General features: G+C 51.3%; 1 protein-coding gene across 4 annotated transcripts; it reads right to left on the bottom strand.

Moving 5' to 3' along the window:
* Positions 1–515: 515 nt before the first annotated feature.
* Scly (selenocysteine lyase) lies at positions 516–26139 on the bottom strand. 4 transcript variants are annotated; one of them, XM_026396030.2, is made up of 13 exons: positions 26000–26139; positions 23592–23704; positions 20001–20139; positions 19648–19748; positions 15508–15688; positions 13611–13738; positions 13265–13429; positions 12415–12521; positions 6685–6721; positions 4711–4794; positions 4211–4310; positions 2923–2998; positions 516–1564 (listed from the first exon to the last, which is right to left on the bottom strand). In XM_026396030.2, the coding sequence occupies exons 3-13, from the start codon at positions 20011–20013 to the stop codon at positions 1411–1413; spliced, it is 1146 nt and encodes a 381-aa protein (XP_026251815.2). In that variant the 5' UTR covers positions 20014–20139; positions 23592–23704; positions 26000–26139; the 3' UTR covers positions 516–1410. The 4 variants fall into 4 exon arrangements, with proteins under 4 accessions (XP_026251815.2, XP_026251816.2, XP_026251813.2 ...); XM_026396031.2 differs by having other exon boundaries at positions 20042–20139; XM_026396028.2 differs by lacking the exon at positions 20001–20139 and having other exon boundaries at positions 25991–26139.
* Positions 26140–26848: the final 709 nt, after the last annotated feature.

Here is a 26848-nt window from a genome sequence, read left to right as displayed (position 1 = left end):
GCACTTCCAATTCTCCTGGAAGGGTGATTTGCCCCCGGGGTCTAAGTGTCTGTGCTATGCCATCACTACAGACAGGTCCTGCCCTTGGCCGTGACACTCAGTGGGTGTCCAGGTGGTTGTGCGATGGGAGGGTCTCCAAAGTGAGAATGAGGGACTCACAGCCCCTGTCCAGTTTCAGGGGCAGCAGTCTTAATCATGAGCACCTCTTTCCAGATTGTTCTCATCAAGGGTCTAGACATTACATGGGTCTTTGATGGAGGTGAGGACAAGCGAGGTCTCTTCCTGGCAGGGCTGCTGGCAGGCACTGGTCAGGAATCTACTTTCTAGGGCTCCCAGAGGCAGGATCCCAAGCTGCGTTTCTTAGACTAAAGCACAACGTTAAGATGATAGGTTGGGATGACGCCCCTGCTGTCGGCTCAGACAGACACCCTCGGCCGCTGAGAATGGCACAGGCAGAGGGTAGGCAGAGGACGGGTCACAGACACAGGAAGCCACAGACGTCCAGGTAGGCATGCAAATCTTTAATTAGTTCATTTAATTTCTGATAATCCTTTCCTCAATATATCATCCTATAGTTCTTTGGACCTTAAAAGCACATTAAAAATGTTACTCTCTGAAAATCATTCCTATGTAAATATTGGCATTTGATGTGTATACCATACATTCTGTGAGGATAAACAAATCTTTTGCAAACAGTAAGGAGAGTCAGGGATGACCTGGCCCCCACCGCGGGGTGACCCGGAATTGCACACACTCACAGCAGTGACGCTGGAGTTGAATCCTGAGTAAGAAAGCAGAGGGGAAGCGGGCATGATGGGGGGCAGGGCAGGGCAGTGGACAATGGCCCACAGAACCATGAGGGCAGACCATGCTTGTCTGCCAGGAAGGTGTCCCACGGGGACAAGGCATCGTCAGGATGATGGTGGCAGGGAGGCGAGAGCAGCAGCTACCACCCCTCTGGGGGTCACTGCCCACGGAGGTCAGGGGAGGCCACATCACATGGTGCAGGTGCCATAGTTTCCTATCTTTGACAGCAGCTTACTGGCAGTGGATTTTATCTTCTGGATAAAGCCAGCCTTTGGAGGGCGGGAGCCCTGAGTGCCCAGAGGGGCGAGGGGAGAAGCGTTTCCATTTCCACACAGCCTCTGGCAGCGCCATGGGACAGTCCTACGTGGGTGCTGGTGTCCTGGGCCTGTCAGGAGCTGGGCTGGGCAGGCCATCTGTGCATCAGCCCACATTCAGGGGAGGAGGCACACGGACACCGCCGTGCCTGGGTACTCCATGACAGCGAGGATCAAAGGAGGTAAGGTGGCCCTGGCGCAGCTGAGAGGCACAGTCAGACACAGGCTTCCTATGGGCGCAATGACCACAGCCTTGCCCTGGCCACCGAGGGCAAGGGCGGCCCCAGCACTAGGCCTGGCCTTCCAGCCGGGCCACGGCCTGCTTCAGGTCCTGCACAACAAGGTCCACCTCGGCCCTGGTGGTGCTGCGGCCCACGCTGAGCCGGAGCGCGTTCCTGGCCACATCGAAGGGGATACCACAGCTGAGCAGCACTGGGGACGGCCTGGGGAGGAGGACAGTGTCAGCGGCCCCTGAGGACAGTCTCCTGCTCGTGCCACTCAGGAAAGACACACTGCCCTTTACTCTCAGCCAAGCCCCCAGGTCGGGCTGGGTAAACCCCATGCCCACTCCATGGCCTGGCTGTTCCCCCCGCCCCTTGCCCCTCAGCGTCGTCTGCTAGGGACACCCTGGACCAAGCCCACCCCAGCCACCTGTGGTGACCGTCTCCCCAGGAGCCTCCCTGCAGCCCTCACGGCAGGAGGGTGGTGCTGCCCCTCACGCTGGGTCCCCTGAGCAGCCCAGGGCCCCAGGCTTCCCTGTCCCGTACTGACAGAGACTGCAAAGGCCTCGCCCGGGCGCCTGGGCCAAGGCGCTGCTCTGCACACACCAGAGCCCGCCAGTGCTCCAGGGTGCAGTGCCTCAAGACCACCGAGGGGCACTGAGGGCCGCCTCATGGGTCGCACACAGCAGGACAGCGCCAGCCGAGTGCCCCAGGAACAAGGTCCTCACACGCAGGCCCAGGCGAGGGCTGCCTCTCCTCCCCAACCTCTCCGTGCACCACACTGAGGACAGTGACAGGACAAGAGTCCATCTGTGTGCTGGGCCCCTGCCTCCTGTCAGCCCAGGACAGTGCCAGCCCCTCAGCCACCTCCACAGCTGTCCCCAGCAGCACCCCCGCCCTGACCCTCGAGGCCCTGGCGGGCTGTGGGGCTCCCAGTCAGTCCGACCCTTTCCCCACCTCACCACTGCCTCCTGGGGGATGCCCTCAATTCCTGAGCCAGGACACAGAAGCCACCAGAGGGGGGACCCTACTTCTTGCCTCCTCTCAGGAACCACTGGCACTTGTTCCTCCTGAGCTTGTCCCCGCCTCTGGCCTCAGTTGCCTCATTTGAGAAACAGGCTCCCACAGTTCTCAGCACAGGGCTGTGGTGAGCACCCAGAGCAAGGCCGCCTCAGGGCTCCACCAGTGGCAGCCCCTGCGCCTGCCCTCTCACTTGCACCTCTCTGATCTGGAGGCTCTGGACTGCTGCACCCCAGCCTCCTGGCCATGCCAGCCCTCTGTAGCCCTTCCGCTGCTGGGTGCTAACCCGATTCCTGTCCTCATCCTCCTCTGCCAGTTGGGGCAGGGCTGTTTCTCTAGTACTGTCCCACTAGCTCCAGACCTGAATGGCCACCTGTGGCCACCACAGGGCTGCTCTCCTGAAAGTCCGGGCTCTTCATGCAGCTCCGCCTACCTACAGGCACCACAGCCACAGCAAGCCAGGGATGGGCTTTCTCCCTGCAGGTCTGCTGCTCAGGTGACCAGAGCCCTCGGTCCCCTCTGCCTCCACCCGAGCACTGGATATGGCCACGAGCACTCACCGGTCCCCTTGGTCCGAGTGGCAGGAAGCCCCCACACTGGCCAGCAGCGTCCGGCACTGTGCAAGCACCACATAGCCTGCAAAGACAGCACGTGCCTGAGACCCAGGGCTTGGGCCACCCCTCGCCACTCCTCCCACTCAGGCCTGGTCCCTCCAGGCACCCACCAGACCTCCGGTGGTGGGAGTTTAGCAGCACCCAGTGAAAACATTTCCCCTCTCTCCTGGCTGCAGGAGGGCAGGCTCCTGCCCCATCAGCCTGGCTTTGGAAATGGCCTTTCACACCCTCACCTCCAGGACCCCTGGGATTCTGACCTCTCTTTACGGCTTGTTCTGGGTTGTCACCTGTTCACCTCCCTGTTGGGTAGAAGCCCCTTGATGAGGTGGCAGGTGCCTCCCTCTGTTCCACAGCACGGGACTTCAGAGCCACCAGCTACTGGGTGGCTGCAGGAGAGTCGCTGCACAAAGTGCCCCAGAGGTGGCCAGGAACAGCACTCTCCCGGGTAAGGGGTGTGGCAGAGGGTGAGTGGCTTCCTGCGTCCTTGCTTGTGGGAATGCCAAGTTCTCAGTCACGCTGCCACACTGATGGCACCCAGGGGAGTCTGCGAGTCCAACAGGAGGGCCAGTTTCTCTGTGTGATCCAGGGAGACCCACAGCCCTTCTGTGAAGTCCAACTGAGTGTGCAGGTGTGATCGGGTATGCTCTCTGGGGCACATAGGAAACACGGCAGGTCAGCCCTGGACTGGGACCTCAGGGAATTGAGGCCAGGTTGTACACACCTCTGGGAGGCAGGGACACTACCCGCCTCCTGGCTGGGGGAGAAGGTCAGAGGAATAAACAAATCCCATAGAGGGGCACTTTGCCCTCACTTAGCCAGGTGTTAAAAACGACTACCTCTATTTTCTCTTCCTCTCAAATTATTTTATAAATTGCTAACAAAACAGACGAGCTTTCTAAGCAATGGATGATTTTATTTGCTTCCCTAACAGCTAATGGCTGATGTGAGAACTGAGAGTATCCACACTCAGTGTTCCTAAAATGCGCAAGGTCAGCAACGAAGCTGCCAATGGCTGGAGCCATAGGAAGCCACCAACCAGCTGACCCAGGGGACAGGCTGGTTCTCAGCGCCTGGCCCCGTGATAGTCACACCCCTGGCAATCTGCTAACAGCACGAGCTGCGGTACCCAGGCATACAGCAAGAGGGGAGGCACTGTCCCGGATCCAAACCCATGTAGCCCCACTGTACGGGAGCCACACACACCCAAGAGGGCCAGGGCAAGACAGGTAGTCACCTTGAAGCTGGTGTCCCTGGATGGAAAAGTTACAGGTGTTGGGAAGACGTTCGACTCCTGGAAACCGGCTGTTCAAATGAATTCTCTTACCAAATTCAGCCTGAAAGAAAAAGGAATCTAGCATTTGGTGATGGCTTAAAGACTCCTCCACGGCAGCAGCTGTCTCAGCGAGTGACCACTCACCTCATCGGGGAACACCACCGTGAGAACTGAGGGTCTGGTCCCGGCTCAGAGCACCTGCCTAGCACACGCAGGGCCCTGGGTTCCATCCCCAGGACCACAGGGGAGGCAAGACGAGGGGCAGTCCACGGGAAGCCAAGGCGGACGCCGCACTACTCTGAGCACGTGTGAGTGCCTCTGCCTAAGGACAGTCTGCTTGGCCAGGGTCCTTCTTTGGGGACCTCTGCTTGGAGCTCGCTTTCTGCTTCTGAGTCCTCTCTCCGCGTGACCTGCTGTGCTCCCCTCCCACAGCCCCCGGCACTGTGCGTGGCCCCACTCGCCTGCAGTCTCTCCTCCAGGTAGTCGCGGATGTCTCTCATGTGTGCCTCGTAAGCTTCGCAGTTCTCAGTCACCATCTCAGCAGCCTAGAGACATAGACAGGTGACACTGAGGAGAAGCCCAGTCACTGCAAAGCCAAGGACAGCAGGAAGGCTTAAAGAGCCCAACGACAGTTCCCAGCCCAAGGGCACAGATCAGCTCCACAGTGTCCACCACACTGGCCTCCTGAGAGGGTGCTGCCCCACTCCCTCCATAGCCCCCCCCCCCGCTGGTGCCAGGCACCATACGCCCCAGCAGACATGTCACGAAGGGTCCCCACCCCAAGGAATATGTGTTCCTGAGAGGAACAGAACGGGAGAGACCTGCGTGGAGGCAACCTAGGAGGGACTGCGCAGCCTCTGGGGTGCACGGGGATGGCTGTGAGGGCAGCACCCCAGCCACAGCCCCGCTGGGAGCAGGAGTGTGCCCTGGGGTAGGAGGGCTGTTGTGCCAAAGGAGAGGGCAGCAGTGGACAAGGAGACAGGCTCCACGGGCCCCTAAGAGCCGGATCCAGTGAAGTGCTGCAGGCAAATGCCGTCACGGGCAGTGATGAGGTGACCTGGCCGATGGCCACATCTCTCCTGCTGCTGTGCAGGGATGGCAGGCAGGACCTGGCCCAGGGCCGGGGGCCATGAGATTGGACCAGGGCAGCACTGGATGTTCTATTAGATGCGGAAGATGAGGACAGGAAAGGCCCAAGGGGTCTCCCAGGCTTTTAAAGTGAGGATGGGGATGGCAGGAGGTGCCTCATGGTGAGAGGGGACAGGAGGGACCCAGGAAGATTTTGGATCCTGAGAAAATGTGCAGCAAGCAGCAGGAGACATGGGTCTTCCTGGAGAAAGGTGAGGACTCACCCTGAGCTATGGTCATTGGGCAGGTGAGGCCCACCAGGGCAGGTGTGGAGTGGACCCAGCAGCAGACAATGCAGGGGGCGGGGCTGTGGTGGTGTCACTGGCTGGGGGTGGTGTCATGCTGCCAAGGGCCTGGGGACAGCCCTATGGCTGGAACAACACAGCAGAGGCCACCGTCCCTTCAGCAAGGCACAGGGAAGAGGAGCAAGAAGCTGAGTGTCGTGAGGAGGAGAGGCTGGCAGAGTAGAGGCTGCTCCCAGGACCCTGCTGGCCAGGCAAGTGGAGGCCAGGCCCTGGACAAGACCCAAGGAGGGAGATGGAGCCGAGACCAAGCTGGGCACCTCTGCAGCTGCGAGTGCAATGAACCTTAGGCGTGAGGTCACAGGCTGGGGGCCGCGAGCTGAGGCTTCACATAGGGAGCTACCACACCCAGGGCTTGAGGAACTCTCGGGTGACCTTGTGATCTGACCCCAGGTACTTCTGTACCCAGGCACTTCTCAGCCACAGGCCTCCCTGCGTCACTGGGATCAACGAGCAGGTGCCAGGCCTCCAGCGCTTACTCCTCCCGCCAACAGCTGTGGTTACCATAGCACAACACCAGGAAGGGCAGGACTGGGGGCCAGGTGCAGCTCAAAGGTGGGCACTTGCCTGCTGTGTGAGGAGCCTGGAGTCAACCCCCAGCATCACAGACACATCTTACAGTTTTTTTTAGAAAAGATGAGTGCTGGATATGGTGGTACACACCTGTGATCCCAGTGACTCAGAGGCTGGGCTGGAGGATCTCAAGGTGAAGGTCAACCTCAACAATTCAGTGAGGCCCCAAGCAATGTGGCTCAGTGGTTAAGTGCCTCTAGTTTAATCCCTTGAACCAAACCAAAACAAAACAAACAAAAAAAACCCTAAGCAGGTGCAGCCCACCCTACAGATCTCCAAAGGCACAGTTCTCCAGGCTGAGGAATGAAATCTAGGCTTTTTTCTTATCAGTCCATTCATGGGGTCCTGAACCTCATCCCCCTGAAGCCTTGGTTCCAAACACTGCTGAGGTGACAGCAGTATGACCCCTCTGGCCAAGGGCACCAGGCTTACCTTGCCGAGGCCGGCGATCATGGGAGTGTTCTCTGTCCTGTAGGAGACAAGAGATCATGCAGAATCAGCCAAAGTCCTGGGAAGGAGTCCTTCTCCAAGAACATCATTGAATTCAAACAAAACCTAAATGATCTTCCTAAACATGGGCCACATGGGTGCTCAGTGCCAGTAGCAGGCCCCAGCCTCCAGGCCAAGTTTCCACTTATCCTGCCCACACTGACCACCGTAGGCACTGAGCCAACTGGGCGGGTGTGCGTGCGCAGGATCGGGGCAGGGGCCCGAGGAGCAGTGGCTCGCATGCTCAGAACTCAGAACTCTGCCCTGCTTGCAAGAAAAACAGAACATCATACTTTCCTTAATTTAAAGTTTTGTCCCTAACCCTTTGCGGCAGGCTGCTGTTGGCCTGCCAACACGATGCGCCCTGCACCCACAGCGCCTGTGTCTGGTAGGTGTGTGGCGACGGCATCTCATACGGCTTTGATGGGCATCTGAAGTTACTAAAGCCTTGACCACCACTCGTTACTAAGGCCGTGAACACCTTCTCATGGGCTTCTTTGCTGTGTGTCCTCTGGGGAAATGTCCTTTTAGGTCTTCCGTCCATTTTCCATGGCTTTTTGCTGTGGAGACTGGTGAGTGATTTATGGACTCTGTCAGGTCAGTTCATTTGAAAAGACATTCTGCAAGCACACTGACTTTTGGCCTCTTAATAAGGTCTTTCCCAAAGAAAACCAAGAAGTATTTTTACTCTTCCTAATCCTTTTCTTTTCCTGAGCATACTTAAATTTTTGTAAAGTCCAATTTATATAAACTTTCTCTTATGGGTACTTTTGTTGCTGTCAAGCCCAAGAATCTTCTACCTAGCCTAGATCCCGATTTTCATGTTTTTTTCCTTAAAGTTTTATCTATATATAAATATAATACATATTATGGCAAAATGATGTCTAGATGATTATTTTTTCTTTTGCATGGTATTGGTGATTGAACCCAGGGCCTGATGCTTGCTAGGTAAGCCCTCTACCACTGAGCTATATCCCTAGCTTTTTTTTTAATAATTTTGAGTGAGGGTCTAAGTTGCCCAGGCTGGCCTCAAATTTGCTACCCTCCTGCCTCAGCCTCCCAAGTGTCTGGGAAGTGTGTGCTACCACATCACCTGGCTTAAAAGTTTTATATCTTTATGTTACATTTCACCATCTATTTTGAGTTGATATTTCGTCAGGTGTGAGGCTTAGGTCAAGGTTCATTTATTGCCTGTGGACGCCTAATTGTTTTGACACTATTTGTTGAAAAGGTGTATTTCCTACATTAAACTGTGTGTGTTATAGATCACTTAGAGCTGGCTGCAGTGGCATACACCTGTCATTCTAGCAATTTAGGAGGCTGAAGCAGGAGGATGGCAAGTTTGAGGCCAGTCTAGACAACTTAGCAAGACAGTGTGTCAAAATAAAAAAATAAATAAAAGGGCTGGGGATGTAGCTCAGTGAACCTCTGGGTTCGATCTCCAGGACAAACAACTATAAACCTCCCGTGGCACCTGTGTGACTGTCTCTTCTCTCTTCTGATCGACTTTCTGCCGTGCTCATGAAAGCTGTTCTGACACTATTTGTTGAGAAGCTGTATTCCCTTGTCCATCAAGCTGGGTAGGACTGACATCTTCACTAGGTTGCATCTTCCCAAAGAAACATGGCATCTCTCTGTTCTTTACATTTTCTTTGATATCTTTCATCCTCCCCCAAGTCCTATAAACTTTGTTAGACATATAACTGAATATATTTTATCGTACATGGTATTTTAAAATTCAAACACAGATTTTTAAAATGGACATCTTGTGCCCTGTGATTTAGCTGTGTCAATTCTGGAAGTTTTCTAGTCCCTTTCTCAGGATTTTCTACATAATCCTGTGACATGATGGGGAACAGTTTTGCCTCTTCCTTTCTGGTCTGTTCATCTCTGACTTCCTTTTTTTGCACTGATGAGAACTTCCCGAGCTAGCTGAATCAGCAGCAGGTGTCACTGCTCTGCTCCCAGGCATGGGAGTGGACATCAGGTTTGGGTGCTGGATTATGACAAAAGTTTTTTCTGCATAAAATATGACCATGTTATTTTTCTTTCCCCATCCCATGTTAATGTGATGGGCTGCACTGGTTGGGTTTGGACACGGAAGCTGCCATAGGACTCTGGTATAACCTTGCCTTGGTCACAATCCAGGACTCTGCCTGTGTACTGCTGAGCCCTACTTGTTAATGTTTTGTCAAAGGTTTGTACACATGAATTCACAAGAGATAAAGGTCTGGAGTCTTGTTATGTTGTGCGCTGTTTTGGGTCTTGGTATCCAGGTAATGCTAGCTTTAGTTTTTACCTAATAAACCCTTTCCCACCCTTTACTTTCCGGCTGCCTGTTGCTGTATTGGTGTGAGTTTAACAGGTGTATTTCACATCTGCATTAACCCAGTCACTGATGTGCTAGGGCTTCAGCACACCCTTTCACTTGGTCCATCCCCCTCTTCCCTTTTTTGTAGGGCCGGGGGAGCACACTCGGGCCTCACTCTTCTGCCCCAGTGCTCCACCCCTGAGCCACATCTCCAGCCCCATTTAAAAAATTATTTTCTTTTCCTTGTCCTCCTGTGGGCACTTAACATTTTTTAAAATTGGATTTTTGCTGTTATCTCTCCATCTCTCGGTAGTGTTCTCAGTGGCTGAAAACCACGTTGGTAAGACTTGTCAGTCTACTGGTGTTGTCATCTTACCAGTTCAAATGAAGTAGAGACACTTTGCTTTTTGTCTTTATGTAATTCTCTTAAACCTTTTCTCCATATGCATTTATAACCATGAGAAATCGCTATGACTTTTACTGAAGCCATCACACACTGCGTAGAAGAGGCCAGAGGAGAAGGAACGCGACTGGCCTGTGGGGATGTTCTTCTCCTGCGCCTGCCTGATTCCCCTACGCACCTGCCGCTCTCTTCCCTGGGCATGAGGTTCTGAGCAGACAGTTCTGAGTATCTGAAAAATATCGTCCACTTTCTTCTGCCTCCGTGGCTCCTGGGAGAAGCCCCCTCTCCCTCAGATGTGCTTCTCCTAACAGGGAGCTGCCATTGTGCTCTGACTACTTTCAGGTGTTTCTGTCTTTCCCTTGTAGAAGCTTACTCATGTGTCTTGGTGGGTGAGTCTCCTGGGGCTCACCCTATTGGGTGCTTTCCAGCGGCCCGAGTCTGTGCCTGTCTTTGGCGAACGTAAGAAATTCTTTGGACATGACTACCTCAAGTTACTTTCCCAGCCCTGTTGACTTTTCTTCCCCATGATAAAATAAACGTTTATCACTTGGTGGAGTCTCCAGGGTACCCGGGGCTTCACCTGCTGTTTCTCCCAGTCTATTTCCTCTCTCCTCCAGTTTGTGATCCTCTCCTTTGTCCCCCTGTTCTATGGCTGAAAGTGCTGCGCCCCTCCCCTGACTCAGGCAATGGCAAGGCCCTACTGAGGTGGATGGCGCAAGGTGTCCATCCTCTGGAGGAACGCAGTATGTTTCTGGGAATGGGCTGGTTTGTTTTTGTATTCCTTTAATAAGTATAGTTGTGATTTCTCATATGACCATTAAGTATGAAGGAAAAATCATGACTTTCCCAATTAATGCAACTACTTCTAAAGCATAGATCTGTTTGCTTTAAATGCAATGATTCAGCTGTGGAGTGTAAATTGTTAATGTCTAATGAAAAACTCCCTGTATTCCTGTCAGGGAAGTTTTTGAGAAATTAAATTAAAATCTAGAGAAGATAGATTAGTGCTTAGTACTGGGCAACTTGTTCTTGTTTCTGTGCACAATGGTTTGTGCTCTTACTTTTGTTTGATTAAAAGTAATAACAAGTCAACCACTTGCCGTAACCATGGCACCGGTTCCAGTCAGTAAGTCAAGAAAAGAATAGTCAAGGTATAGGCCAATAGTTTGGGACATTTGTAACTATTATTAAAAGTTAACTAAGCAGAAACAGCTCAAAGCAAAACTCAACTGAAAGTACAAATGCTTGCTTATGCATAAGTCAAAATACATTCTTCTATTCTAATTGTAACTATGTAATATTTTGTTTCTTTGAATAATGATTACTGTTTTGTAACCACAAAATACTGTAAGCCTGCCAAAATGAAAAGTATATATGATCAACTTCACAAGTAAAGATTGGGATCAACACCTTCACTTTGGTGTCTGTGTTGTTTCTCCACCCCCTCTTTCGCCGACTCCTCACCATCCGTTTGTCTCCTGAGACCCCCTGTTGGAGCTGGTCTCCGACATGAAAGCATCAACTTGAGGTTTTTATTTGGGTTACTACAGTTTTTAGTTCCAAAATTTCCACTTTGGTTCTTCTTTACGTCTTTCTCTTTCGTCTACTTCATCTGCTCAAGGGTGTCCAAGATTTCTCACTGGAGCATTTTTACTGTGTCTGCTATAAATATTTGTTGGGTGATTCTAATATTTTTGTCATCTCAGTGGAGGACTCTATCCATTGTCTTTTCGAACAATTTAAGATCTTTCTGGTTCTTGGCATGATGAATGATCTTCAAATGAAACATGGACATTTCTATATATGAAAGAGTCTCAACTTCATTCTGAGACTCTGCTAGTCAGGGAAGGAGTGGCTGCCTGTCACTGCCGGGTAGAGGTGGAGGCCCAGGTCCTTTGCGTGGCCTGTGCTGACACCCAGACAAAAGACACTTGCTACTGATGTATGGGTGGAGGTCCAGGGTCCCACACTGTCTCTCCAGCACCGCAGAGAAAGGGCCTCGTTACTGGTGGGAGGGGTCAGATCCGACACACTGTGGGCTGGGGGCTTCTTGGCTCGGCAGTGAGTGGCAGTCTGGCTTCCTCACACACTCTGCTGGTGTGAGCTGGGGAGGGCAGGTTTCTCTTGATGCTTGGCTAGAGTGAAACAGGCACGGCTTCAGTTTTCTCTTCTTTCCAGAAAGCAGACCTAGAGGGGGCATGTTTCTTCTGTCATCACTGCTGTTTCTAGACGGCCGGCTTCTCAGCTCTAAGTGTGGGATATACGAGGCAAAAAGGAAGCCCAGGGAACCCATCACGTTGTTCTCGTTCTCTCTCTTGTCATGAAGCTTCTAACGAAGGGTGGTGCTGGCACCAACTGGTTCCCTGGTACAACGTCACCATACATAATCAGACACAGCAGCCACCAGCCAGGGAACCAGGGCACCTCTTTGTGGCCCGCTAACCCAATCCCCACAGTGAGGAGAGGAGCCGTACTACCCGTCCACGAGGGCCAGGCAGCGTCTCCTTAGTGGCTGGCCAAGATAACAAGGGGAAGTGGATGCTTTGAAGCAGCTGAGAGAAAGAGCTGGGCTTGGTGGTGCCTGCCTAGGATGCCAGAACTCAGGAAGCTGAGGCAAGGGGATCGCAACTTTGAGGCGAGGGTCAGCAACTTAGGGGCGCCCTCTCTCAAATAAAATAAAAGACCTGGGGATGTAGCTCAGTGGTAGAGCACCCCAGGTTCAATCCCCAGTACCAAAAAATAAAAAAGGGAAAGAGAGGAGAGACTTCCTTCATGTTCTCTGAATCATCCCTGAGCAGTGCTCCAAGTACCAGTCGGTGACGACCGCTACCCGGATCCCACAGTGACGGGGACAGTGCTAGTGCAGAGCTTGCAAGAGACAGAGACACGACAAAATGCCACTGCTCTACGGACAACGGCACAGCAGCAGCTCAGAGATGTGGCCGACCTCCTACCTTACCCTGGCCTGAAATTGCGCTCCTGTCCACCTCCAAACAGCATAGGGTGCAGCGGGGTCAGTTTACCGAGCCCTCGGACGTAAAGTGCTCCGATCCTGGGGCCGTAGAACTGGAAGGAAAAGGCAGTCTTTCACCCAGTGAGCACCACCCAGGGCGTGCACTGTCCTGTGGCTTCATGGTGGCCCCGTGGCTGTGCTGCCACCACTTCTAACATGCCTTTGGGGACAGGGCAGAGCCCCAGCCTGAAAGGCAGGGTGGACCTCCCTGCACTTCACACCAGAGTTGGTAAAAGGAGACTAGCCACTGGAACTGGAGATCACCACGGCTTTCCCTGCAAGGACTCCGCATCTTAAGTGAGAGGCGCCAGGTTGAAGTGCCCTGTCTGGCTGCACACGCACTGCTCTGGGGAGGACAGCAGCACCTCAGGTCCTCATCAGCGCTGGGAAGACCAGACCCCCAGGGCCTTCACTATGAACTCTTCCCCACGCTCCGCCTGAGGTGAACCTTCGTGGGCAGCAGCCACATTTTAATCAGATTAGAGAAAGCTGCAGGGTCTGCAGCCCCACATCTGAGCTGGGAGTCCTACATGAGGGCGCATGAAGACCCCGCAGCTGCTACCTCCTGCCCCTGCTCCCATAGGCTGGGATACCTGTCATTCTTGTCGTGGCACTTGCCAAATGGCATCCTAGAGGAAGATGGCACTCCCTTCTTAAAATCCCTGAGGACGGAGACCATGAGCTGCTTGTCACGGCAAGTGAATAACCCACACACAGTGCTGTGGGCTCTGCCGCACGGTGGGCCTCTAAATCAACAGGGAGCCTCCCCCAGGAGAGGGGGCGGCCTCAGCCGTACCTTGTGCCCCACGATCGTCAGGAAGTCCACACCTAGGTCCTCGACGTCCACGCGTCTTTTCCCCAGCGCCTGGGCGGCATCCGTGTGCACCAGAATGCGCGGCAGGCAGGAAGCTACCCGCCTCTGGTTCAGGGCTTTGATGCGCTGGCTGATTTCAGGCACAGGCTGCAGGGGGAGGCAGACAGCTGAGTATGTGGCTTTGGGACAACAGAGACCAGAGAAAGAAGTGAGTCAAGGAGCACAGACAGTTATGAAGTGAAAGAACGGCCCAGCCCAGACGCAGGAGAACACCATCGGCTGGGCACCTTCCCCCGGGACTCCCTGAGGAGGGGAGCGGGTGGCTCACCATGACAACGCCAGTCTCATTATTGGCCAGCATGATGGTCACAAGGCACGTGGTTGGGCGGACAGCTGCCAGGATGTCGTCAACCTCTGCCTGCCCGTTCACCTGGGACACCGGGACGAAGGTGACCTCTGAAGTACAGAGCACAGTACCAAGGCTGACCACCATGGAGACTGCATGATTCCCAAAGTTATGAAAGTCACTCACTGTCAAAGTTCAGACAGCTAAAAAGAAGGAATAAGAGCCTCTGTCGGCTGTGGGGACGCTCGAGTCTAAGGTTCTCTGAAATCAACAGACTCGGCTGGTAAGAAACTACGAGGGAAGGGTGGTAGCTCCGTGGCAGCACCAGCTAAGCCACAGGCCAACTAGACGACCTGACAGACTAGGAAACAGAGCTAAAAGCCCTCCCAGTGCCAACACAGATTTCAAAGACTTCAAAGAATCAAAATTGCAGCCAGGTGCAGTGGTGCACACCTGTAACCCTGAAACTTTGGAGGCTGAGGCAAGAGGATCACAAGTTTGAGACCAGCCTCAGCTACAGGGCCTTTAGTGAAGCCCTGTCTCAAACTAAAAAGTGAAAAAGGGCTGGGGGCCAGGTGCGGTGGCACACGCATGTGATCCCAGCTGCTCAGGAACCTGAGGCAGGCAGATCGAGAGTTCAAAGCCAGCCTCAGCAAGAGTGAGGCAGTAAGCAACTCAGTGAGATCCCGTCTCTAAATAAAATACAAAATAGGGCTGGGGGTGGGCTCAGTGGTCGAGTGCCCCTGAGTTCAATCCCAGATACCAAAAAAAAAAAAAAGGTCTGGGATGGCTGTGCCCCTGCCCAGGGCTGGGCCTGAGTTGTGAAGCAGGAGCTGCACGGTGTGGGGAAGAGGACTTTGCAGGAAGCTCACTGAGCCACACCAGCAACAAGGGTGACAACGCATTTGATAAAATTCAACACCTTCTTGATGACAGCACCCAACCAACCGTGAGAGGAAGGGAACTTCTTCAGCTTGATGAAGGGCATTTGTGAAATGACCTCACACAAAGTCAACTTAAGACGCATCAGAGACGTGGGTGTGAGGCAGAGCCTGCTCAGATACAACACAGGGAACACCTCCCCCCACACACAATTAGATCACAATTTAAAACTTCCATTCTTCAAAGGAAAACATGAAGAGGAAGGAGAAAAACATGATGAATACCAAAACAATGTGCGATTCATGTATCTGATAAAGGACATGTGTCAAGTATATAGGAAAAATTCTTATAACTCAAAAAACGAAATCCAATTAAAATATGGGCAAGGATCTGAATAGACTTTCCTTCAATGAAGACATATACAAATAAGGCCTGAGAAGATTCTCGACACTGGTCGTCAGGGAGTGTCACCACTAGGACAGTCGATAACAAACGTTGGCAAGGGTGGGGAACTGGGACCCCGACTTGCTGCTGATGGGAAACGTCAGGGCTAGTTAGAGGGACTTCAGAGCTTGTCAGATATCATTACCATATGACCCAGCAATTCTGCTCCTTGACATAATCCAAGAGAAGTAAGCACAGTGTTCACATAATTTCTACAGTCGAGCATGGTGGACACTCCTGGAGTCCATCTACCAGGGAGGCCAAGGAAGAAAGACTGTGTGAACCCAGGAATTCAGGACCAGCATGGGCAACACAGTGAGATGCCACCTCAAAGATGAAACTCCTTGTAACTTCTATACCAATGCTCGTAGCAGCATTATGAATCATAGCCAAAAAGCTGCCAACGGACGGACCGTGTACATCCTGATGAGTAAATAAAGTGCGGCAGCTCACACAGCGGAGCATCGTCTTCCACACCAAGAAGGAAGTTTGTGCTCTGCTGTGTCCCACCCCACCAGCGTGGCAGGGTGGGCCAGCCGCGGGGTTCACCTACCGGCCACCCGTCCTTCCACCAGGTGCTCCAGGGGCAGGCGGATCGAGTCGTGCTCCACGGTGCAAGTGACAAAGTGGGGCCTGGCCCCTTCCTCGGGGCTGTGCTGCTCCACCACGCCCCCAGGCGGCGTCTGGCTCTCCTGGAAGCACTTCACCATGGAGTGGATGACTAGATTATTCGACTGCAGAGAGAGAGCCGGAAAAGCATTTATAAACACTGTCCTCAGGGAAGAGTGAGGGTGACCATCTCTCCCACTTGTTATTGTTCTTGTGTGTCTAACATTTAAAAAGAAAAAAAAACAGCTTCAAACTACAACAACAACCTCCTGAGCTGTAGCTTTTGTAAGATTTATGAGTTCCAAACTTGCAAAAACTTGAGGATTCATTTATAGTCGCCATGTCTGTTTTGTCGTTAAGCAACATGATCAATTCTGTAATTTTTTTTTTTTTTTTTTTTTGGTAGCAATTGAACCCAGGGGTACTTGACCACTGGGCCACATCCCCAGCCCTTTTTTTATATTTTATTTTGAGACAGGGTCTCACTGAGTTGCTTACAGCCTCACTAAATTGCTGAGGCTGGCTTTGAACTCATGATCCTCCTGCCTCAGCCTCCTGAGCAGCTGGGATTACAGGTGTGCGCCACTGTGCCCAGCTTGAATCTTGTAATTTTATAAAGCTGTCAGAAGAGCTGCCCAGGCAGAGTCTGCTGATGAAGTCTGAGTAGCACAGCTTCCATACAGGGCCACTGGCTTTGCTATCAAACGAGCCCAGCAATGCAACGGATTCTGCCTCTTGGGCTTTCTTCTACAGCTAGCTACACTTGCACAGAAGCAGAACGATGTATATAAAAGTCATCAAAAGTAGCACTGTAACAGCAAAACCTTGAAAAGCCTTGCACGTCTACCACCAAGGGGACCTGTTCAATAAATCACACACATGCACTTGGTGGAACACATAGCATTAAAACACCAGAAAAGCTCTCTGTGCTGATAATGAAAGTTCTCAAACGTACTTGGTAATAAAAATGGTGGATGGCATTACATACAGTGCTCTATGATTCCTAGAAAAGGGGAACCACAGACCCATTTGCAAAAAAAAAAATAAATCTTTCAAAAGGCAAAATGAGAAGAATAGTCAAAGGTGCTTTGCTTCTTGGCTTTATAATGCAGACTCTCTCTGGAGGGTATAAGAGAAATGCTGGTCTCCCGAGGGGAGAGGACGTGGATGACGGTAGGAGGGAGTGTGGTGGGGGAACGTTTTTTCTTTTTTAATTCTTATTGTTAAATGTAGCAGAAAAGGTACCCCCCCCTCCAAAAAAAGTCTGTAAAGGACAGTGTCATGAAAACATCTGAGAATCAGAGATGCTGCCCGCACCTGGGAAGGCCTCCCCCTGGCGAACCCCGAGGTTGCCACGGGACTCAGTGCCTTGCTCCTCCTGGCACCTTCCCCCCTTCAGAGCATCCTGAAACGGGATCGCCCGCCTCTTTTCACCTTCACAAGAAGGGAACAGAAGCTTCTGGTCCTTTAGAAATTCAATCTATTCGGGCTGGGATGTAGCTCAGTGGCAAAGCATCTGCCTTGCATTCGCAAAGCCCTGGGTTCGACCCCCAGTTCCAAAAATGACAAAAAAAAAAGAACCCCACCAAAAAAAAAAAAAAAAAAAGATTAAAAAAAAATTCAATCTATTCAAGTTCCAGAAAAGAAACCCCACAGCAGACCCTTATCAGACATTGCACCTTGCAGTCCCTCACACCCTACCAGGCAATGCCCCCCAGACTCTGAAGGCCACTGAAGCTCCACAGCCACACTGGGGAGAGCCGAGGATGTGCCCAGGCTTCCACCAGAGGAGCGGCCTCCAACCACACACAGTGAGGGCATGGCTGGGATGGCGAGGCACAAGGTGGCTCCTTAGCCCAGGTCCCCTGCAGAGGACACTGACACCCAACACAGCAGCCCTGGGTCCAGAAAGAAGAGTCTTCAAGGCTCTAAGTGGCTGCATTGGCCCTGTAATCCCATGTAAAGTGGTCCTTGATGACCTTGAGGGCCAGAGATCCAGAGGGTGAATCAAATGATGGTGGTGTCCTGAGCCCTGCACCCATCTACCCCAGGGGGATGCCATGATGAGGCCCGGGACTCCACCTAGGCCAGGCACACTCCTGCCACCCCAAGAAACCTGGTCGAAGTGACACTGCCTGCAGGCACCCAGAGCATATCAGTGAGCTGTTCAAACAGTGAGTCACGTCAAAAAATGCACAAGGGGGGCTGGGGATGTGGCTCAATCGGTAGCGCGCTCGCCTGGCATGTGTGCGGCCCGGATTCGATCCTCAGTACCACATACAAACAAAGAGTTGTGTCCGCCGAAAAACTAAAATAAATAAATAAATAAATATTAAAAAAAAAAAAAAATGCACAAGGGATGTGACCACACCACTCCAGATGGAGACCTGGGGCCCCCTGGCAGCTGAGGCCCAGGTGGCTCCTCCTGGTGAGCCAGGGAATCCAGGCCAGGGGTTGAGTCACAGTGCCCAGGCCCCAGGTGGCACCCTCTGATGCCCTTTGCTCCCTGAGGCCCGGCTCTGCAGGAGACACTCATTTGATTTCCTCAGCACCTGAAGATTCGTCCACACTGCCGCAGAGCCTGTGCTATCACCCCTCCCGACCTGGCCACAGGGCGTGCTTTTTGATTCAGAAGTTTCCAGCGGTCACAGACAGCACTGCTACAAGCATCCTCGTCCTCGTGTCCTGGCTCACTGCCTTGTTTTCCAGGGTGTGAGCCTCTGTGTGGACTCTGGCTGGCAGGACACTCATGCCTGCCCTCGGTGGCCCTCAGTCCACACTCCTGCAGCTTCATTCCCCATCAACACTCGGCATCAGAGGACTGTCCTCCTAGTGGGCGAGCAGAGGCTCTGTTCTCCTATACTCTCACGGAGGTCACCCTTGAGGCCGAGGAGTGCTCCATGTGCAGATGTCACCAAGGTCCTCCAGGGAGTGTGTAGTCCAGATTCTTGCCCATTTTCCAGCTGGGCTTTCTGCCGGCGCATGAGGTCCTGCTCCGTGGATGCTGGCCAGCTCCCGTGGAGATGTTTCCCTGAGCTGTCCAGCTGTCTTTTCACTTTCTTCAAAGTGTTCTTGAATGAACCAAAGTTTATTGTTTCTATGATAGAATTGGTCAATATTTTCCTTTAGGTTGACACTGTCTGTGGTTCATTTGAGAAATCCAGCTCAAAGATACTAATTTTCACCTAAAAGCTTGATAAATCTTCACAATTGGGTCCTTATTCCACCTAGAGCAAGACCTCCTACTGTGTTCTTAATCTCCAGAACTCCCAACTACCACTCTTTTGTATTTTTATATACATTAGTTTGTGAGATTTCACCAAAAAGGAGTCAGAATTTCACCTGAGGTTGTACTGAAGCTATAGATTAATTTGGAAAGAATGGAAATGTTTATAATAACACTGAGTCTTCAGGCTATGACGTGATGCACTCCCCTTTATTCAGAACTTCTTTGAAGGCTCTTAGTAATATTCTAACTTTCCTGGTTCTTTTTTTTACTAGATTTCCTAAGTACTCGGTATTTTTCATGTCTAGTAAATACCTCTTTGCTGCTGGCATATAAAAATTCAATTGATATTTGGATTTAAAAGCTTGGCATTAATTCTGATCATACAGCTGTAGATTCCTGTGGATTTTCTATGTGGACAGCTGTTGCCTCTTTCTTTCAGTAAGAAACTGAGCAGAGGCCATGCCGGATGTTCTCTGCAGGTCCTGAAAGGTCTTTATCAATGTGAAAACAAGTTCCATTGGATGCACCAAACCTCAAACTCAATAAGGCAAACAACTTCAGCAGGACTCACAGGAGTGTGACTCCAGGGCAAAGCCAAGCCAAGGGGGCCCTCTGGAGCCCAGCAGCAAGACAAAGCAAGCCACTTTACACTTTGTACTACAAACACCCAACAGCCACTGGAAGTTACTTATAGGGTAAATGCTCACTGATTATGTCAAGCTTATTTGTAAGTCAGCAACACCAAGCACAACTCTTCCTAAAAACCAAACAAACCAAACATAAGATAAACCCAGAGCAAACTGCTCTCTATTCTATTGCCCTTATGGCTAAGAGGGTGGGTCATCAAAACATTACCTCAGTGCCCCCAGAAGTGAAGACGATGTCTTGAGGCTTGCCACCTATCATGTTCGCAAGGCTTTCCCGAGCTGCACTGATAATATCCTTGGCCTTTTTACCTTGAGAAACCAAAAAGGAAGTTCATTACCATTGTAGCCCCAAGTCTGATCAACACATTCAACTGAACCACCACACACAAAGAAGCAAGAGACCTGAGTGGGTGACCGAGGAGGAAAGAGGTCCTCTGTGTGGTCACAGGGTGCTACTGCTGAGCAGTGCCTGGGCAAGGGGGCAGCAGGAAAACACTAGCGATCCAGCGGCAACCACTGGGGTCTAAGGAATTTAGAGCCAGAGACAAATGCAGGGCACACCTGGGAACTCCATGCTCCCTGTGACACGGCTTTCTTCTTACCGGATGCTAGAGGGCAGGGGAAGCTGTGGCCATCTGCCTGGCTTCCCGTTCATCAAGACAGGAGAATGAAAGGGTGGAATAATTTGCTTAAGATCATGCTGCAAAACAACAAAAATAAGCAAAAACAGAACTCATGATTCCACATACAACGTCAAATCAAATATGCAGGGCAGCCTCGTGTGTGACAAGGGCATCTGCTTCCACACAGGCTGCGCATCCAGCTACTGCCAGGTTCCCTGGACAGGGGGGCTGGAGCCATGCTTCCTGTGGCAGAGAAGGGGGGCTCTGGAGGAGTGCTGAGAACTTCAGGGACCATTCTCAGTCAGCTGAGCCACAGCCCTCAAACTCCAACGAGCTAGTCTTAATTGTAAAAACAAGTTCAGCAGGCACTATTAAAAACTATACAACGGAAAACACCATAAAAAATAGAAATATAAAAAGCCAAGATGAACTTACAAAGCAATTCTCACACTCCTTAACTCTGCTGCAGAGATTTCAATGTGAAGTGTGAGGATTAACAGGGTCTTCACTCTGAACTGTCCACAGATGTGGGCAGGCCTCCTGTCTGCCACATGCTCTTGGCTCCCCTTGGAGTGTCCCTCTAGTCCTCCCCACCAGAGGCATCCCACTTCCCCCCAAGAGCTGGCTGAAGAGCATATGGCGGACTTCAAAGTGGGAGGGTCCACGCTGCTCCTTGCTCCTGGAGGGTTGCTGCTGCAGGCAGGGTCTGAGCTCCCAGACTGCAGAGCCCCAGGGAGTGCTGTCCCCAGGGAATGCTGTCAGGGCGACTTACTGTAGTAAGGGTGGTTATGGTGGGAAAGGCCCAGGACTCAACTTGCAAGAGCTGGGTTCCATACGGGGTCTGCCATATGTCCACGTACTGCTCAGGGACCTCAACTTTAAACCTGGGATAATAAAGGCGCCCACCTCACAGTCCTCACTAGCATGCAAGCCAAAGCAGCCTGAGCACACTCACTCTGTCAACTCAAGGCTCCCTTCCAGCTGTCATCCACAGTCTAAGGGCTTTGCTTAGAAGAGGAGTCACAGGTGACTGAGATGGAGGAGCAGAGCACAGCAGACAGAAGCACATGCTTGTTACCATTTTAGGGCAGGAACAGGAAGGCAGGAAAGAGGGGTGTTAGAAAGGACCCAGTTTGGGCCTTAAAAGGTTAACAGTTTCCTTCAGAGCCTGAAGAGGTGCCTCCCTCTGTGTTGGTACTGCAAAGCTGCTCATCACACTATGTGTGTCAGTTGTGGATAAATTTAGATGACAAGTGCTGTGCAGGTATTAACACCTGAGTATCCAACACATGAGCACCTCATCTCTACTGGCTGCCCACCATCCTCATGTCCCAGGCCCCAACCAACCAGGTGGATGGCCCATTTTTCCAGCTGGCACGTGGCTGCCCAGAATTAAGAACACAATTCCCAACTCACATAACAATTACATGTGGCCATGCGACCAATTTCTGGGCAAAGTGGTCACATGCTATTTCTAGAAGTGTCCTTGAAGGACTCGGGGATACCTTTATCCTCCTCTTTTTCTCCTTTTGACAGGCCGAACAGTTGACATGATGGCTTGAGCTGGAGCAGCCATCTTGACCTTAAGAGTCGAGATGCATGTTGATGCCTAGCAGGCACAAGGCCCTGGGTTTGAACCCCAGTACAACAACAACAGCAACAACAAGAAGTGCATATGGAGGACGGAAGAGGTGTAAGAAAGGAGGAGCCAACCCCTAATGAGGGAGCTCTACATGGGACCAGACTGTGTGTGAGAAATAAACTGCAAGCTATATAGCCTGCTGTTATTTTGGGTGTTTGGGTGTTTATTTCTTACAACAAAACTACATACCATAATTTCCACACTTACTCAGACACTGATTTTTCTTTGGTGGGGAAAGGGAAACAATGAAATCATGCTGATAATGTGTTTACACATGCTTTTTTCACTTGAACTGTGTGCGAATATAATTCTTCTAGGTCATGGATACAGCCCACACCTCACTTCAACAGGGTCCAGAAGTCCACTCTGGGCAGCACCATGCTTCAAAATCAGGTCTCAACTGATGAACAGAGGTCACACCCAGTTATTGTGAGGCTGTGGTACATGTCTTGGTCTACAAAGCTTACCACACGTGCTCAGTGCTTCCCTAAATTGCCTGCAAAGATCTTGAATCCAGAGATTGTGAAAACGGAAGCAGTCTATGATAAAGTAATTTTTCCTTTCTTCTCCTTCTATTTGCATTTCTACCTGAATATCAACAGAAAGTGGGCTAAAATCCACTTTTTATTAACTTGTGGAAACAAAAGCTGTTGAAGCAACCTACCAGTCTACAGCATATGTTATTCAGGCTAAGAATACTCTCCCGAGAGCTTCCCAAACTCCTTCTTTTATTAGCATTTAATCATCTTCCATATTCTCAACTTTAATGCTTCAGAAAGTTCAATTTTATCAAAAGAGAGGTTAGACACAAGGCAATGTCCAGATTAGCCAACAAACAAGTTAATAAATTACTAGTGTCTGATTTGAAGAAGCTTTTAGTTACTAAGTTGCAGTAAAACTTGAATAAGCAAAAGGCATAGAAGCACCGGGTCCCCCTGAAGCTGCCCACAGGCATTTCTGAACCGTGAGGCTAGGCGATATCCTGTTTGAAGAGTTATTTTAGTTCATCATAATCCAGGGAAGATGGTTTCTCTCTCTCTTTTTTTTTTTTTTGGCTGCGGGTACTAGGAACTGGTCTCAGGGGCATTTGACCACTGAGCCACATCACTAGCCCTATTTTGTCTTTTATTTAGAGACAGGGTCTCACTGAGTTGCTTAGTGTCTTGCTTTTGCTGAGGCTGGCTTTGAACTCATGATCCTCCTGCCTCAGCCTCCCAAGCCACCGGGATTATAGGCGTGACACTGCACCAGGCTAAAAATAGTTTATCAATAAACATTAGCTACAAAAGGGTAGACGACAGCCTGCCTGTCTGAATGAAAACACAATGTAATGCTGCCAGGTAACCACTGACTTGAAGCAAATTACTTTCCAAAATCTCCAATTTAAAGCTCTACAGAAAAAAAATCAGAAAGAAATAGAATATTCATAATTGTAACATGTAACAAAAGTAACAAAATTTAGAGCAACTCCCTGCACTCCCGCCCCAAGTGCTCTATCACAAAGTTACATCCCCAGCCCAAGTGACTTTCATTTTTAAAAAAGGCCGGGATTCTATATGCTCTTAATGATTTAAAAGACATATTTTGCAAATTCTGTAGGGTATGTGAAAGGATTTTAGTAGACACTGGCATTGCCAATAGCTCCTGATGAGACCTCTTTTTTATGTGAGAAAAAGCAAAGGAGAGCGTGTGACAGTGAACAGCAAAGGCGAAGGCCGTGGCTTCAACAAGGCTCCACTTACAAAGCTGAACTTTTCAGAAAAAAATGCAGCTAAAGATTGAGAGCTAGACAGAAAATCTTTTGCAAACAAAGCCATCACTGGGGTGAGTGCCCCTTAGGAGGCCTCTGCCCCACCCCACCCCTGCCCAAGCCTCTTCTAGAATCACCTGCTGTGTAGGGGCTGCTAGGGTTCCCCCAGGCTTCCCACATGGCCTCAGTCATGACCTGGATAACTTCTGGCTCCAGGGGAGTGGTCGCATTATAGTCCATGTAAATTTTCCTGGAGGAAAGGAAGATACACCAGGTTAGGAAAAGGAGGTAAAAATGAGAAGCAGCTGCTCTCAGGGGACTAGGTCAGTCCCCTGAGAGCAAATAATGTCCAGGGCAGTGGACTCCCCTGCATACTCCAACAGTCTTCCACAAACTGCTCCAGAGGACCTCCACATCCCCCTTGCTGATGGAACATGCAAGGATAATATCTAGTAATCTACAGTTTCCAACTTCTTTATATCAATAGACATCCATTCAGATGTTTACTACTGGTTGGCAAGATTAAAAGTCTGTGGGCCTGGATCACCCAGCTGACTGCACGTTCCCCAGGCTTCTTCCCATTTGCTTTTTTAACTCCACCAGTAGTTTCTCTTTATTATGGGATGGTCTCTGGACTCCAGGGAATCTGGGTGCCCATTTCCGGCCACACTCTCCTTGCTGGGCTTCTCCCCCACCCCCACAGGGCCTCCTCCCCTAGGGCAGGGCTTGTACTTTCAGTTTTCTTTGAATTGCAATGACCCTGGCCCCACCCCATCTTCATATTTTTAAGTGTCTGCTTTAACTTGTCCTTCCGGGTGAGTTCAACAGCAGTATTTAAAACTGTAGGCCAGCCTGGACTTCCTTCCTGGCATCAGTGCTTGTCATGTGACCCACACATGACATGTGTTCCTTGTTTAGTGTCCATTTCAACCGAGTAATAAAAGTGCACCTTCCAGAGCCTGTGAGTTTTGTCTGTTTCTTCCTGCTCTATCACCAGTGCCAAAGACAACAGCTGCCACACGGCATGGTCTTGCTTTGTAAGATGATAAAATAAATGCCAAAGAAAATCCAAGTCCTCTGAAAGATCCCTAAGATTATCTGTGCATCTTTTTACCAGTACCAGAAATTTTCAAAAATCCATATAGTAGAGAATCCTGCCTGATACTAGTAATTATATTACTTGACTACATCCCCAGCTTATTTTGAAACAGGGTCTCACTAACGTGCCAAGGCTGGTCTCAAACTTGCCATCCTCCTGCCTCAGCTTTCCAAGTGCTTTGGATTACAGTACCACTGTGCCTGGCTGAATGTGCATTAGTATTTCACACACCACCTTTTCTATAAACTGTGTGAAATCATCCAATAGGCTTTGGGGCTTTGGAAAGCTGGACTAGTCATAACTGAGTGTTAGATTGAGAATCTCAGGAGTCTCCCTGTATTGCAGGGACTTTCCACACACCCTTAAGTGTGTTCTTTTCTGTAAGTATCCCAAAGTGTCCCAAGTTTGCTAGTTTGCTGAATGTGACTGCAGCTTTTCAATCTGTTGCTTGGCTGAACTAATTTAAACCTTGTATCTCAAATTAGTATCTTACAGATAATCTGCTCAGATATTCCCTAAAGCACTGTTGAAGGAGGGCCTGGTTGCTGATATAACTCCATTTTGCCTTTCCTTTTCCGCCCCTAAGTTCTCCAAAGCCATTCTCTTCAGTGACCTGGGATTCCTGAAACAAGAGGTCTGAAGGATAAACATCTATGACATGAGTCAAAACTGTGCCCAAGGCAAGAGCAATTTTCTTTACTTTGTTTCTTTCTTTTTTTTTAAATATATATATTAGTTGTACATGGACACAGTGTCTTTATTTATTTTTATGTGGTGCTGAGGCTCCAATCCAGTGCCTCACACGGGCGAGGTGGGCGCTCTACCACTGAGATACAGCCTCAGCCAGAGCAATTTTCTTATCCTGACAAAGACCCATCAAATCCTAAACCCTGAGATAATGATCGACCAGACAGGGCTTGACAAAATCACCTGCTGTGGCAGCTGTGCATTGTGTTCAGCTACACAAACCCCCAACCTTTGCCCCATTCCCCTTTCCAAAAAAACCAGAAGTCATTGCCAGCCCCTGAGAGCCTGGGCTAAGGTCCCCTTGTCTTCCCAGTGTAGCTACACAGATGAAAGCTCCTTTACTGGTCTTCATCATAACTTTTCCAGTTTGTTTTTGGGGGCAATTGGCCAGACCTGATTACTTGGTCCCCCAGAGTCAGACCTCTGGCCTAGGACTCCAGTGGCAAGAGCCTAACTCAGGCCTCCCCTGAAAACACCCGGGCAAGAGAACCCTGACCCTCCACCTGGAGAGTGAGCTGCAGCTGGCCGAGGCACCCCAACCCCCAGAATGACCACACCTCCCGCTGGCGCCCCCCACCCCACCCCCCCCACCCCCCCCCGGGAGTGACCCTGGCCTGTCGAGCCCCGGCTCCGCAGCGCCTCGAAGGCTTCCTGGAGGGGGGCACCGGCGCTTCCTCTGCTGCCGCTCACCGCGCGCACCTCTCCTGCGGACTCTTCTCTCGGAGGCAGCCGGGTGGACTCATCGCCCGTCCCCGCGCAGCCCTCCTTGGCGTCGGGACAGCCTCCATCCAACCGCACGCCGATCCCGAGGCGCAGATGAGCGCTCCGGGCGCCGGGGAAGGCGGGGCCGCCGGACAGGGCGCGTCTGTACTGGCCAATCCGCGCGCTGCTGAGGGGCTGGGGCAGGGCGGGCGGGCTGATTGGCTGACCGGGGTCAGGTGACGGATATGGGCGGGCCCTCGAACACCACAAGCGCTGGAGAATGCTGTGGCCTCACCAGGCCTTGGGCTCCCGCCGCAGCGCGGCCGGCCTCTGGAGGCGGTGAGCGCCGCTCCGTTAGGTGGGGCCCAAGTGCGGGCCTCGAGCCGGGAGGAGCCCCGGCCTGGGAGCCTGCCGGCTGAGCAGGCTCCGTGAGAGCAGGGCCGTGCAGCTTCACTCGCGTTGCAAACTTGGGTGGGAAGGAAGGGCCGGGCGCACGGTGCCACGTCGGGCGTTGACAGCCGCAGGCTCTGCGCGAGGCAGTCGGTCGGCAGGGCTTCCCTGACTACAGAAGCGCCCCGACCCCGACGCCCGTAATTTGACCCGTTCTTGGGTGATTTTGTTTGAAATTAGAAGCCCATTCATTGAGGATGGAGTTTCGGGGTTCTGGAGTGGAGGCTGTTAGCTGGGCGGTGGGCACAGAAATGTAGGAAGGGCGGATTCAAGGTAGGCTTAGGCTATAAGATAGAACTAGGAACAGCCTTAGTAAGGGGACTGCCCAGGTGACCCGGTAAGACTTCAGAGCCTCCTTCTGGTGGAGGAAGGAGCAAGGGAGGGGAGATGGTGGGG

Source organism: Urocitellus parryii, chromosome 1 (genome assembly GCF_045843805.1).
Source record: "Urocitellus parryii isolate mUroPar1 chromosome 1, mUroPar1.hap1, whole genome shotgun sequence".
In the NCBI taxonomy this organism is placed as follows: domain Eukaryota; kingdom Metazoa; phylum Chordata; class Mammalia; order Rodentia; family Sciuridae; genus Urocitellus; species Urocitellus parryii.
The sequence above is the reverse complement of the archived record's forward strand: the minus strand, read 5'-3'. Positions and strand labels throughout refer to the sequence as shown.

Bases quoted from the DNA above. Each gene is read 5' to 3' on its own strand.
- Scly (XM_026396028.2), bottom strand. From the start codon at position 26,088: ATGGAGGCTGTCCCGACGCCAAGGAGGGCTGCGCGGGGACGGGCGATG. The intron at 23,705-25,990 runs GTGAGCGGCAGC...CCTTTCCTCCAG, and splicing joins CCGCAGGAGAGGTGCGCGCG to GAAAATTTACATGGACTATA. The intron at 15,689-19,647 runs GTAATGTTTTGA...CTCTCTCTGCAG, and splicing joins TCACTTCTGGGGGCACTGAG to TCGAATAATCTAGTCATCCA.